The sequence below is a fragment of the Anguilla rostrata genome, chromosome 6 (genome assembly GCF_018555375.3).
Source record: "Anguilla rostrata isolate EN2019 chromosome 6, ASM1855537v3, whole genome shotgun sequence".
In the NCBI taxonomy this organism is placed as follows: Eukaryota; Metazoa; Chordata; class Actinopteri; order Anguilliformes; family Anguillidae; genus Anguilla; species Anguilla rostrata.
In genome coordinates this window covers 30,034,953-30,049,015 of record NC_057938.1, presented here as the reverse complement: position 1 = coordinate 30,049,015, position 14,063 = coordinate 30,034,953, and the positions used below count along the sequence as shown (strand labels likewise).

The window sequence follows — 14,063 nt, the reverse complement described above, 5'->3', positions numbered from 1 at the left end:
CATATATTGTCATTGTTGGTAACCCGTTGTATATAAGTGGAATAAACCCCTCCGGGCTGTCCCGGTTATTAGAAAATAATGTAGGCTACTTCGGTGGTAGTATGGGGTTACAGAAGAAATCATATGACAGATGGACTGACGACAACGTCAGTGGGCTAATTTGCCTAATCTTCGCGGTACTTTAGACCCCGGTGGAAACGCAGACAACCATTGGCTGAAGGAACCTTTTAGTTCCTGGTAAAGTAGTTCCTGGGACTGAAAGTTCCGGGTAATTTTGGTGGAAACGCGGCTTATGTAAACGTTTGACCCACTGAAAATCTGATATAGTACATAAAAGCTGAAATAAATATCTCATCGATTATATTGAAATTACCTCTTATGAAAATAAAGTAGATACCCTAATCGACACAGGAAATGTATGGTAACATGAAATGTGTGGAGTTGTGAAAATTTGAGTTTGAATGTCTTTACCCTAGGTGTATGTTAACTTTTGGCCTCAACTGTGTGGGAGATTTTGGACCAAAGTTTTAGACGCTCTTCTCCAACATAATCAGAACACCAAATATGGGTATGTCTTTTGGAAGAACGGTGTTTCATCCCTCCTGCGGAGTTCTGGAGACGTGCTGAATCTATGCCAATGCACATTGAAGCTGTTCTGGCAGCTTGTGGTGGCCCCATACCTTACAATGACATGTTGGTTTTTCTTTTATTACCTGTCTGGGTATATGTGCATGCATATATATATATATACCACTTTCCAATGAAAAGATTTTTAATACGATGCGCAAAGGGAGACTCGCCACGGTGCCACAACAAGCGTTCCATAGGAATCTCAACAAGACAGTCACAAGTGAGGGTTTAAGTATACTGAGAGGTGTGGTTATTGCCATGCGTAAACGTTCCCAGGAAGGAATATACATTCCAACAGACTTCCTGGGGACACCCAAATGGCCTGCTGCCAGTGACACCCCTTTGATCTGTGGCTATTGCATATCCTTTCAAACAGTGATTGAACTCTATTTGTAGCCATTTGCCTCTAACAATGGGAAGCAGTTACAGTGTGTGAGTGTGGGAAGTCACAGAGTGTGAGTGTGGGAATGTGTGTTCAGATGAGGTTAAGACGCAGGAAGGAACTGAATTGTTAAAACATCAATCATTCCACCATTTTGTATTGATGGTGGGGTGGCATCCCAACCACCACTAAAGCCGCGTTTCCACCGCAGGAACTTTATCCCGGAACTAGGAACCTTTTGAGGAACTCAGTGCGTTTCCACCGCAGGAACCTAGGGTCTAAATTAAGTTCCGGGGACTTTATTTTACCCCCAAAAAACGTCCCTGCTCGGGGGGTAGTACTTTTCAAAAGTACCGGAACCTTTGGGGTGGGGCGCAAGCGCTGAAAATTTCTGATTGGTCGACTACATGCAGTGTTTTATTTCAACCGCCATTTTTAAAAATCTGCAGCTGCTAACCGATTTATTTTCATAATAACTTGAAATCAAACTTGTATGTTATGCGGCGCAGTAGCCTAGTTTTGGTTATAGCCTGCCAACGTCTTGGAATTATAACATGCAAAAAAAAATGCTGCGAGTACTCGACCAATCAGAAATGTTCAGCGCTGCAAGCTCCACCCAAAAGGTTCCTGTACTTTCGGAAAGTACTACCCCCCGAGCAGGAACTTTTTGGGGGGTAAAATAAAGCCCCCGGAACTAAATTTAGACACTAGTTCCTGCGGTGGAAACGCACTGAGTTCCTCAAAAGGTTCCTAGTTCCGGGGTAAAGTTCCTGCGGTGGAAACGCGGCGAACCATGGGCTGAAGGAACCTTTTAGTTCCTTGAAAAGTAGTTCCTGGGACTAAAAGTCTACTTTTGGTGGAAACGCGGCTTTAGTTAGTTCCTTTCACCACTCCTCCATTTTGTATTGGGGGCTCCTGCACTAGTCAGGAGTCTCCTATTCACCCACAAGCTCAAATGTCACAAGTCATTTTAAAGTCCTTATGCTTACATCCTCAATTCTCCACATACGAGCACTTTCAAACATGTCTCTCCCCCTTCCCTACTTGCAATTTCCCTGTAAATCTCACTGGCTTTCCAGTGCCTAACTTCCTCCCGTGTTTGAGCAAGGTCCTCAGCGTCTCCCACAATACTGCAGTAAAGGCAGTATACTACCTTGCATCAAAACCCTTCTCTTCTGTTCAATACTTCCGTCTTTTACTTCCATCTTTCGCACATACTTGAACCCTCCAATGTTACATACTAGTTCCTCCATCTCTGGCGTATTTACACGGCCTTGGTTGCCCTCGGTAACCCCACAGATCACCCCACAGGTGCATTTGCGGTATAACTAAATAACCCTCACTGTAATTTTTAGTTTAAATTTTTCCTCAAATTTTTATTATGCCATTTGGTTAAACGTGCAGCCCATGCCAATAGGTCACTGCAGTCTCTCGGAGCATAGCCAATTTCTCCAGCCTTGTTTCTAAAAATGGGAAGACTACTATAAATTACAGCAGTAAGAAAATCACCACTGTCTCTACTCGGTTTTCCTGGATTACCATAAGCTAAATACAGTTTAAATTTCTCTTCAACGTATCTATCAAAAGGCTTATCCTCCCTAGCAGAGAACACGGCGAACAAATTAGATCCCATACCAAGGGCTCGCATTACAACTTTCTTAAACATTTCTACAGCATTATTCATTGCTTGGGTGGACGCAAACCTTACTGTAGCCCATGCTGAATTTTTGTGGCTTTTATTTAGACTTGTCCAAACTGTTTCGGGACATTTAGCTCTAGTTAGAGTATAAACATCAAAAGCATGCAGACTGCCTACTGCCATGTAGTGTCCCATCTTACTCCAAAATGCTAAATTTGGGTCCTGTCTCTGCAAATCAGGTAGCTCTTTAACCATAGATCGTAAATGATAGATCGCAGATGGACTAAGAGGGGTGTGTTTTAACACTGCAACCGTTGCGGGTCTCCCCTCGCATGGTTGTGAATTAGGAATTGTGTCAATAGCCACAGGCGCTAATGGGGGATTTCTTTTTGGGGCTGTTGGGGCATGGAGGGGGGGGGGGGTTCTTTGTTGCAGCAAGGCATCTATTTCGGGGTACAAAAGTGGATAAGTAGGGGGAGATTGGATAAACATCTCTGTTTCTTTCTCTTTACTTTTTAAATCTTCCTGACATTTTAGCTTATTGCGACACTCAGTTAGTTCTCTAGTTAGCTCCGGTAGGTGTTGACCATACTCTGACTTTTGTTTCTGCTATATCACTATTGTGCTTTCGTAGCACAACACACATTGCTGCTGCTTTCTTTTTTCCTGCAATTCTTGCGGCTGCTCCACCACTTAGGCTGGATTCACATCAGATCAGCTTGCTGCAGGGTTGTGCGGCAAAAACGTCAGTCTTCCCATTCATTTGAATGGGGGTAGTGCATTTAGGCTGCGGCAGTGGTTGACCGCATGGGGTGCCGAAAAAACACGCAGTGGCCTGCGGCAAGAAAATTGAACCAGAATAAACTTTTGCCGGAACGCAACCCGACGTAGCAGTCCGCTGTTTACTAAGCAACTGTCAGATGAATTACTGATGCGATTCATTTCCTAAGATTTGATTTTATTATCGTCATCGTGATTTGACAGTACCGGGTAATGGGACGAGTACTGAAACAATAATTAGGCTACTAGCTAAATATCAATTCCGGACGTCGGAAGCTGTATAAAAGATTCGCTATTTAGCAGGTCTTGCATGTTAGTTTATTGTACCTAGCAGTACCATGGAGTTCATGGACCAAACGATGATACTCTCCCAGTTGTGTCCTCGCTTGGTTTATTTCGTGTACCCAGCTTCGTCTGCGTCTGCGTACGTTCAACAACTATGTGGCGCTCGCAAGCACCCTCAAATGATGCTCGAAAGCACCCTCAAATGATGCTCGAGAGCACCCTCAAACGATACCCGAAGGCATCTGATGCCGGAAGGCACCCTCTATCTACCAAATGATGCTCATGCGTCCCATGCAGATCATGATGCCGGCACCCTATATCAGTGCCACTTAGTCAGTCAGTGGTTCAATCACTACACCGTCCCTTTTCACAGTCTTCCTTCGTCAAAGAAATAGGAGTCACTCCACTATTTGGTTCAAGGACAACCAACACCTAAATGAGGATGGTAAATAAAATAATACTCATCCTCAAGTTGATTATCATTGATCCAACCAGGAGATGTTTCCTATCCCATCCTCGTCGCCATGTCTGTTGGGAATCTTCTCCCGTGTGGAACCAAGTTGAGAAGGGTGACACACTGTGAGGACCACTTTTCCAATGAAAAGATGTGGTAAAAGGTGTGGTCTTCTACTGCTGTAGCCCATCTGCTTCAAGGTTTGATGTGGTGTGCATTCAGAGATGCTCTTCTGCATACCTTGGTTGTAACAAGTGGTTATTTGAGTTACTGTTGCCTTTCTATCAGCTTGAACCAGTCTGGCCATTCTCCTCTGACCTCTGCCATCAACAAGGCATTTTCGCCCAGAGAACTGCCGCTCACTGGATATTTTCACTTTTCGGACCATTCTCTGTAAACCCTAGAGATGATTGTGCGTGAAAATCCCAGTAGATGAGCAGTTTATGAAATACTCAAACCTGTCTGGCACCAACTACCATGCCACATTCTAAGTCACTTAAATCACCTTTCTTCCCCATTCTGATGCTTGGTTTGAGCTTCAGCAGATTGTCTTGACCATGTCTACATGCCTAAATGCATTGAGTTGCTACCACGTGATTGGCTGATTAGATATTTGCGTTAACGGGTGCAGTTTGCAGTCGAACAGGTGTACCTAATGAAATGGCCGGTGTGTGTGTGTGTGTGTATATATATATATATATACACATACACACATATGTGTGTCCGTGTTTGTGTGTATATTTGTATTTAAATAGAATTTACCTTTTGCTAATTTCCATTTATGTCCCATTGTTCTCCTAACAGAAGTCAACCTTAAGAATCTCTTGTAGTTCACTTTAATCCCCTTTATGAATTTGAAAGCATAAATCGAATCATCCCTAAGTCTGCTTTAACTAAGCTTGAAGAGATTAAGAAATTGAAATCTTTCCACATAGCTTTTATCTTTCTTCCTGGAATCAGTAGTAGTATGGTCCCCAGAACTGCACTTAATATGCCAAGTGTGGTCAAACAATGTCTGGAGTCAATCAGTCGTCTAAATACTGATAAGTATTTGAAAAGAGACAGATAGCTATTGGGGGCTTATTCACTTAATCCTATCCCAGTGTTCTGTGTGAAATAAGGATAATGCTCAAAAAGGAACGTACTGGGCAGACCGTACATGTATGTATGTACAGTACAGTCCATAAGTATGTTTGTATGTGTGTACTGTACAGGCCGTAAGTTTGTGGACTGTGACACAATTTATACGTCCATTCATCCAAGCTTTTTGCATATGGTTGAGCCATGTAGTTTCACATCTTGGTGTTAAATTTCATAGTTTCTGGTATGGTCTTGAGGAAACCAATTTTTACAAGCCGCTTATTGCAAGGCTGGGTCGTTAGCCTGTTTCTCTGCTGCAGCAGACCAGGTGTTAGTGCTGCATGCTCTCGTGTCCTGCATAACGTTGGTCTTGCATCTCTCCTTTAACTCCAGAGCATCAGGACTGCCTTTGACCAGTTCACACCATCCCTCTACAGATCTGGCTGAAGCCTTTGTAGGCACTCCTGTCAGAATGACCTCAAAGAGGATGACAAGGTAACACTTTAAAATCACCAGAGCAGACTTACTATTAACAGAGTTAACAGGAGGTTTGGGGAGGTTTTGTGTTGAGGAGAAAAATCCACCTCTCCCTTGTAATAGAGGCAATCCAGTCAGAAAAACACTTAATGCTAGATCTAATTATATTGGTCTTTTATTTCTTCAGAAAGAGTATGCCCCCTGACAGAGCCAACACCTTAATAGAGTTTTTTTCAGCAGGGGTCCTCAGTCTTATCCAGAAAGCCCAGTGTGGGTGCAGGTTTTCATTTCAACCAAGCAGTTATACATATCTGGTTCTTCTCATTTTTTCAATTTGTTTATTTGATATTCTACTTGTAAATGGATCCATGTAGATCATGTGTATCACATTTCCAGGTACTACCACCCTTGGTGACACTACGGTTGCACTTCAAAATTGCAGCTGTTCACTTACATCCAATAAACATGCAATTTTGTATGGATGATATTTGGATATGGTTTGCAGTTATGACAACATATTAACTAAGATAATTTTGGCTGAAAAATAATGGAAAGTTCTGATAGTTATAATACAGACTGCCTTCTGTCAGCACCACTTGACCCCCCCCCCCCCCGCGGTGTGCTGTTCCTGAGCCTTAGCATATAGCCATATTATGTGTTCTACAAGTATGCTGGTCTTACAAATTTAAATAACTAATTTGGGCTTTTTGAGGTTAAAAAGAAATGTTCTTGACCCCTGCATTGCATCAAAAGAACAATACTGACATTTCAATATTTGTTTGGCTCTGACATCTCATAACTGCTGGTGAATCATTTAGTCTTTTAAGTGTGAACTGGTTAACTTGGGAAAACATTTATTTCCATGGAAAGCATGCATCATATGCTATAACTGCTAAAATTATGATGATACCATCCACACTTCTGTCTTAAACCAACCTCGGGAAGAGTATGGCTGCCAGTTTATTGTACAAGACACCCATGCAACTGATACATGAAATTGCATCATTGAAAAAATCGTTACGGCTATAGCATACTTGCATACCCTTATATCCAATATGCACCAAAGTTTGTATGGATGATATTTGGATTAGGTTTGCAGTCCATGACAAAGGACAAGATGCTACAATTACAGTTGGCTGAAAAACAATAGCTTATCTTATGGAGATACTCCAGTGTGCAATTCCCTAACCTTAATATAAAACTAAATTATGTTTTTGGCAGGTGTGGTAACCTTGCAAATTGTTTCAGATTGAATTTGTTTTTTGAATAAAGAACAAAATAGAGGTAAAAACATCCCTGACGTTTGGCTTGCATCAAAAGAACAATATAATATATACTGTAACTATGCAGGTCACCTTTTGTAAACATGAAAAGATATACCATCCATACGGGATATATGATTAAACAAAAAAAAGATTTAATTCCCATCGGGCTTTGTTGGGCTGCAGTTCATATTATGGTCCTGATTATAAATGTGTCCGAGCTTTATTGAATGAATTATTCATAGCATCACTATCATAACTTCACTTCTCTATCTTGAACCAACCTGGGGAAGGGAATTATTCTCAGTAATCGCCATTGTCATAAGTTGAACTAAATGCAATTTAGAGCTACAGTGCATACACAAACAAGTGCATGCTGGTTTCAGCACCAGAGACTCACTGGCATAGCCAACCTTGTGTGAACCCAGGGAATATATCAGTTATATATCAGTTATAATATATCCCATTCATTATAGCTATAAACAGTATTTTTCATGTAGTAACATGCTTACATTAGCACTTGTGGGCAAGAACAGGGCGAGCAGAAAGACAAAGGTGGGGTGCAGCAGGCAGTGGGGGGTAAAAACCGGCAACTCAAAGGGGCAATTTTGCTTCAGGGAGGCAAATGGGATGGTGCTCCAGCATTATAGGACCTTATGTATGCATTTGCCAGGCTGGGAGGAATAAACAATTGGACCTTGCTTGTCTCTATATCAAATTGCATCATGCAGTGCATCCCAGAAACAACTGTTGTATGAAGGCAACTAAATTGTTACACAATGTCATTTATATTATTCCACAAATCTCAGAAAGATACAAATTGCAGTCATTGCTTTGTGGCTCATCTTTGGTGCCTTCAACATCACGTTGGCCTTCAACATCACTGCTTGCAGTTATATTTAAAATTTTTAATTTAACCTTTATTTATTTAGGTAGATCCTGTTAAAATTGGAATCTCTTATCCAAGTGGGACCCAACATAAAACACAAATTACAAAATGGGATGGAAAATTACAAGAAAGTTTTAATGAATGGAAAAACATTTTCATGCATTTCATGACAAAGTATGGATTTTATTTTGTTATTTTTCAGCCATTATTTCAATGGGTAGGTGGTATTGTCTTTGGGAATCACAGGGTAGGGAATGCAAGTGTTTGTGTAGCCAATTAAATTTATGCAGTAAATAGACCAGTGGTGTCTTGTTTTTATTCCCCTAAACAGGATTCTCGGTCTGATGGTGCAGACATCTGCTGAGGCAAGCCCTGAGGGCCTTGGCCTTCAGAGGACTCCAGCCACCCAGGTCATTACACAGAGACTGCCCAGTCCTGTTTCCGCCTCCTCTCTGAAGCCCGGTATCCTCCTGGGTACTGCTAAGGCCCCCGAGCTCAGTCTGCTGCAGACTCCACCGGTGGTAAAGGTTAGTGTAATGCAAAATCTGTATGTCACCCCCTTTCATCTGGTTGGTTTCTCTCCCTTCTCTCCTCCTTGATCAAATTAAATGCAGGCTATACTGACTTTAGTATATTGAAAAGTAGTTAGAGTTTTCACTTTAACTTTTACTTTTTTTTCTCTATAATGGCATAAGCTTAGGTTGTACTGGTAAAGTGAAATGGTGCGTATTTAATAAACTCCAAATGGATGCGGAAGCCTTAATATTATTAGGCTGTTTTCTAGCAAATTAGTTGGTTTTATGAATATGGGAGCAGAGGATTGTATTCTTAAGGTAAAGGTGCTTCTTTATCAGAACATGGGCTTTCTGCAACATCTCTCCCCACCATTAGAGGGCACGGGCTCTGGCTGTCACAGGCCCTGTGTTCCCAGTCTTCACCCCACAGTCCATCCTTCGGAGCAGCTTGCGCCCAACCCCAGTGGGCTCCCCCTCGGCATCCCTTGGCCGCTCCGCCACCCCGCCACCCCGCCCCAAAGAGAGTCGCATCACCTTCATCGAGGAAAGCAAGAACAAGGACCCCTGGAGCAATGGGGTATTGTCACGGCTCCAGTTTGGTTTAGGCTTTGCCTTTTTCAGATTGAGAATACTACAAATTATTCCACCACAGACACTGCTTCAAGCTCCTTCCTGATTGTGAAATATGCTGTTTCTAACCTCCATATACCACCTTTCAACTGAGACAATATAGTTGAGGCCAAAAGTTTACATACACCTAGGCTAAAGATATTCAAACATTTCCTGTATTAAGTCAATTAGGGTATCTACTTTATTTCCATGAGAGGTAATTCCAAAATAATAACTGAGAGCTTTTATGTACTATATCAGATTTTCAGTGGGTCGAAAGTTTACATACACTTTGTTAGTATTTGGTGGCATTGCCTTTTAATTGATTAACTTGAATCAAAAACTTGGTGCAGCCTTCCACAAGCTTCTCTCAATACTTTGCCAGAATTTATGCCCATTCCTCCTTCCAGAACTCAGTTTTTCAGTTCAGTCCACAAACTTTCTATGGGATTCAGGTCGGCTTTGTGATGGCCACTCCAATACTTTCACTTTGTTGCCTTTAAGCCATTTCGTTACAACTTTGGAGGTATGCTTAGGATCATTGTCCTGCTGGAAGACCCAGTTGCGACCAAGTTTTAACTGTCTAGCTGATGTATTGAGGTGTCGCTGTAGTATTTCTAGATAATCCTCCTTCATCATGATGCCATCTATTTTCTGAAGTGCACAGTTCCTTTTCCTGCGAAACACCCCCACAACATGATGTTGCCACGCCCATGCTTCACAGTTGGGATGGTGTTCTTCAGATTAAAAGCCTCACCTTTTTTCCTCCATACATAGCGGAAATTGATGTCCCAGGTTGATGATTATGGTATTTTCTTACCCAATAACTGTCCACAAGTCAAACAACCTTATATTACAAATAATATTACAATAGCGGTACTGATATTTTAAAAAACCCCTCTGAGCCCCAAGCAATCAATGTGCTCTTTGTTACATAGCCTAGAAAAATTCATTGTGCTATTTCTGTTGAGCATTTTCAAGAGCATTTGAAAATGTGCATTTCTATGTACATACACTAAGTAGAATTCAAATGCGGAAGTGCTGTTTTTCTGAAAAAGCAACTTCCTACCTTACAAAAACTGTAAAAAAAAAATAAAATAAAATAAAAAAGAAATAAAAAAAATCAATTAGACATTCCATTGCCGAGTAAATGACCAAAAGGCAAGCTACTACCTAACAAACTTGACCCTCTTTATGATCTACCCATTGTGACTTTTGCCCCTGCTTGGAAATTTTATATATACGTTACAGTAACCTTACAGTTTCATGTTCTTCAAGCTCATTTACATGGATTTCAAACATAGTTTGACTTTCTTCTAGCTGAAATTATGGCTTAGCTATTCAGCTGCGTACCCAGTTACTTTCACATTGCACAGGAGTGGAAGCTTAGCACACGCTTTATCAATTGTTTATTGAAAAAGTTCGCATAAAAGAAACAGCAGTAGTGTTAAAGGGTATTATATTATTGTAATAGTTTATTACCAGCAGTTTTTTCCACCATGCTAAGGTGAGAGTCAGGTCTACTGTTATTGTAGGGAGCACTGCCTGCTCACATACGCTTGTGTGTGTGTGTGTTTGTGTGTCTGCATACAGGGTTTTCCCTAGGTTTTCAGAGGGCTTAGGCGCTCTCAACTATATTTTGGAACAGGGTTTTTAAAAAAATATGTATATGAAAAAACGCTTTGACCAGTGGTTTTCATCAGAAAAAGACGTGTGAACACAGCCTAACTTTGTTTAGCTACCAAGCCACGTTAGATACTAACGTTAGTTCAATTGAGGTATCTTTGTGACGCTGTCATAAAATTTTTCCCTTTCTTGAAAACTGGATTACTTGTTTACATTTTTGACAGATGTGGCTAGGGTAAATCTATCGGTGTTTCCATCGCAGAACTTTCAACACAAGCAAAATCGGAAGCGCTATCCTAAAAGTTATTCTTACTATGAAGAGTGCCTGACCTGCAACCGTAGTAATGTGTTAACATTACCTCCTCATCACCATGATCTCTTCCACCACCATCATAAGCATCAACTGCAGCATATTGACAGAATATCATGACTACCTCCTCCCTAGTATTTTTCTGATAAAATGACGGCATTACCGTAATTACAATTTCTTGATATGTCAACAGATTAAAGTGCACAAGAACTAAATTAAAACACCCAAAACTGCTTGTCAATAAAATATACATTGTCTTGCATTGTTGTAGTTTCAGGACAGTAATAACCATAGACCAATGATTTCAACATTATATCAGTTTTGAGTATTTTTGTCTTTTTCAAGCGGTGAACTACATTTCAGTTAGGATCCCCCACATATTATAGTAGGATGTCTGCAGGCATTAGCAAGTTAAATGTAAGGCTTTTTAGTAGGGCTGTCAAAGTTAACGCGTTAAATTTAGTAGGGCGCAAATTTGTTTTAAAGCCACAGATTTTTTTAACGCACGTTCTGTTATGATGAACGTTTGCCCGACCCTTATGCTGCGTTCAAGACAACTCGGAACTAGTAAAAAACGAGGTCCGACTTGTGAAATAAGCAACTGAACGGTCGTAGAACTCTGAATTATAGGCCGGAAATTCAAGCATCATTTCTGAGCTCCGACTTCCGGATTGGTGACGTCACATTAAGATAAATGGCGGCATTTGTAGTTTGTTGTAAGAAAGAAAAATGGTGTATTTAGGCTTTTCATGCATCCCATTCCCATTCATTATAGCAATATGTGAAATTTAAAAGTTAACAACAACTTTTCTCGCTAGCCAGCTTAGCTAGAAAACATTATTTTGCTCAGAAATAAATGCTATATGATAATAATGATATAACGAAACGGCTGACAGTGATACCATATTTACATTTCAGTACTACTGCAGCCTAACTAGTTTCGCGGTTTCACTCTATTTACTCATTTAATATGCTCCTTAACAATAAAATAAAGCAGCGTTTTCTGTTGGAATCCATGTTTTCCTGAGTAAAACAGCGCGAACGCAGTATTTCATTGTCTGGGCATATTGTTCAGAAGAAGGGAGCTGCCCTGTCGTCCGACAATGTAAACAGGCTTGTCTGTTTAAGCAACTGGCTAGGTGCAAAGAAATAGAAGTACAGCCTAACTGTTGTATCAAAAGAAATGGAAGTATAGCCTAACTGCAATATCCTAGTTCGAGTCCTAGTTCTATATTGTACTCCCTTTCCACTGTTTCCTGCTCACTTTATTTATTGTTTGTTTTATTTTGTATCATCCTGTTTTGATCCCACAGAGTAGAAGGGGATGTTTTTATGAGCCTTTATTTTCCCCATGTGAGGTTGGACACAATTACGTTGTGTGATTTGCTTTAGAAGTGCGAGGGATCAAGGGAATGATCTTTGAGTAATGGAAAATTTAGCTGACCCAATGTACCTGTTGTACAATGTGTCTGTTGTTGCGATGCATTGAGGTCCATCGTTTTCGTTTTGTGTTCATGCTTAAAAAAACAGGATGTTTTAGTGAACCTTTATAAGCGTAAAGTTGGACACACTACATTGTGTGAGTACTCATTTTACTAAGTAGTGTTAAATTTAGCAGGTCAATATGCCCATCTGTTGTTGCCTGATGGGCTTGAGTTTGCCATGTTATGATTTGAGCATATGTTGTTATGCTAAATGCAGTACCTTTGAGGATTTCTAGACAATATTTGTCATTGTTTTGGGTTATTAATTGATTTCCAATAATAAATAAACATAAATGTGCATAAAGCAAGCATATTTGTCCACTCCCATGTTGATAAGAGTATTAAACACTTGAAAAATATCCCTTTAGGTACATTTAGAACAGATAAAAAATGTGCGATTAATCGGGATTAACTATGGACAATCACGCGATTAATCGCAATTAAATATTTTAATCGATCGACAGCCCTACTTTTTAGACATTTTAAATGCTTCTTAGAATAACATTTAAGACAGTTTGCCACACAAGTAAGCACAGGCAAGTTGTACTCTTAGCTACTTGACATTTGTACAATTATCTAAAACGACAACATTGACATTTGTCCAAATGTTTATTTTGGTCCAAGAAAGGGACACATTGCGGGCCTTTACCATTCAAATACAAACGCATTGTAACTTATACAGCAGTGGTGTCAAACTCGTTGCCATGGAGGGCCGTGTGTATGCAGGTTTTCATTCCAACCAATTAATGCTGCCTTAATTGAGTCCAATTACTCATTTAGCCATATGCGTTTAACTGCATTGAAGCACAGAATATAAGAAAATTTTTATTTAGACAATGCGGGTCACCATAGACGTCGGGTCACCATTGTGCACAAACCTGCATCCCTAATTCAGCAAATAATTTATAAATTATATAATCAAGATCTGAGGCTGGAATGAAAACCTGCATACACACGGCCCTCCATGGCAACGAGTTTGACACCACTGTTATACAGTCACTCTTGTCTCTGGCATGTCTTGAGTGGGGAAGGCTGGACCTCGGGTTCTTCACTGGGACAACAGTCATAAGGCCATGTGTGGGAGCTGAAAGGATATGAAATTGGACCAAGTTACGTACGCAGCAGGCTAAAATTGTAATTGTGTTTTGACAATGACAAACAGTCAATGAGCAAAGAGCTGTTTCCATATAATATCCATAACTACCTTTATTCTGATCTTGTGCTGTAGTTTCCATTTGAGCTGTTGCACCAAATGTAGAGAACTCTGCAAAAGAAAATCAATTTAAGTCAGTATTTGGTGAAAATACAGAGAAATACTCTTGATTAATATTGATTACACAATGCACTGGTGCGAAGCCAAAGCCAGTTTATTTATTTTATTTTTTTAAGGCCACGATTATACCAGGTATAGAGCAATAGTGCTAGAGGATTTGGGAAAAAAGTTTTTGTATTTCTAATGGGAATAATGTTTAGCTAAATGCTTTAGAAAGAGGCGCCAACAGTGCTAGCTTGAAAAGGCTTGCTAGCTCCAGTTTGTCAAACACCAAAAACCAAATGGACACCACACAACTATTTTATATCATATTTATGATGCATATTTTAACCAGCATGTTGATATCTCATTAGGACATGGACAAGGTG

The 14,063-nt window shown here is 40.4% G+C and overlaps 1 protein-coding gene across 3 annotated transcripts in view; it reads left to right on the top strand.

The window, feature by feature from the left end:
- ahctf1 (AT hook containing transcription factor 1) overlaps positions 1-14,063 on the top strand; it is a 224,363-nt gene that overhangs the window by 150,985 nt on the left and 59,315 nt on the right. For 2 of the 3 annotated variants that reach the window (XM_064341029.1, XM_064341030.1), the window contains exons 26-28: positions 5,644-5,745; positions 8,210-8,405; positions 8,770-8,970. In XM_064341029.1, coding sequence (XP_064197099.1) covers positions 5,644-5,745; positions 8,210-8,405; positions 8,770-8,970 — 499 coding nt within the window. The remainder of the gene's footprint in view (positions 1-5,643; positions 5,746-8,209; positions 8,406-8,769; positions 8,971-14,063) is intronic. The other variant, XM_064341031.1, reaches the window with a different exon arrangement.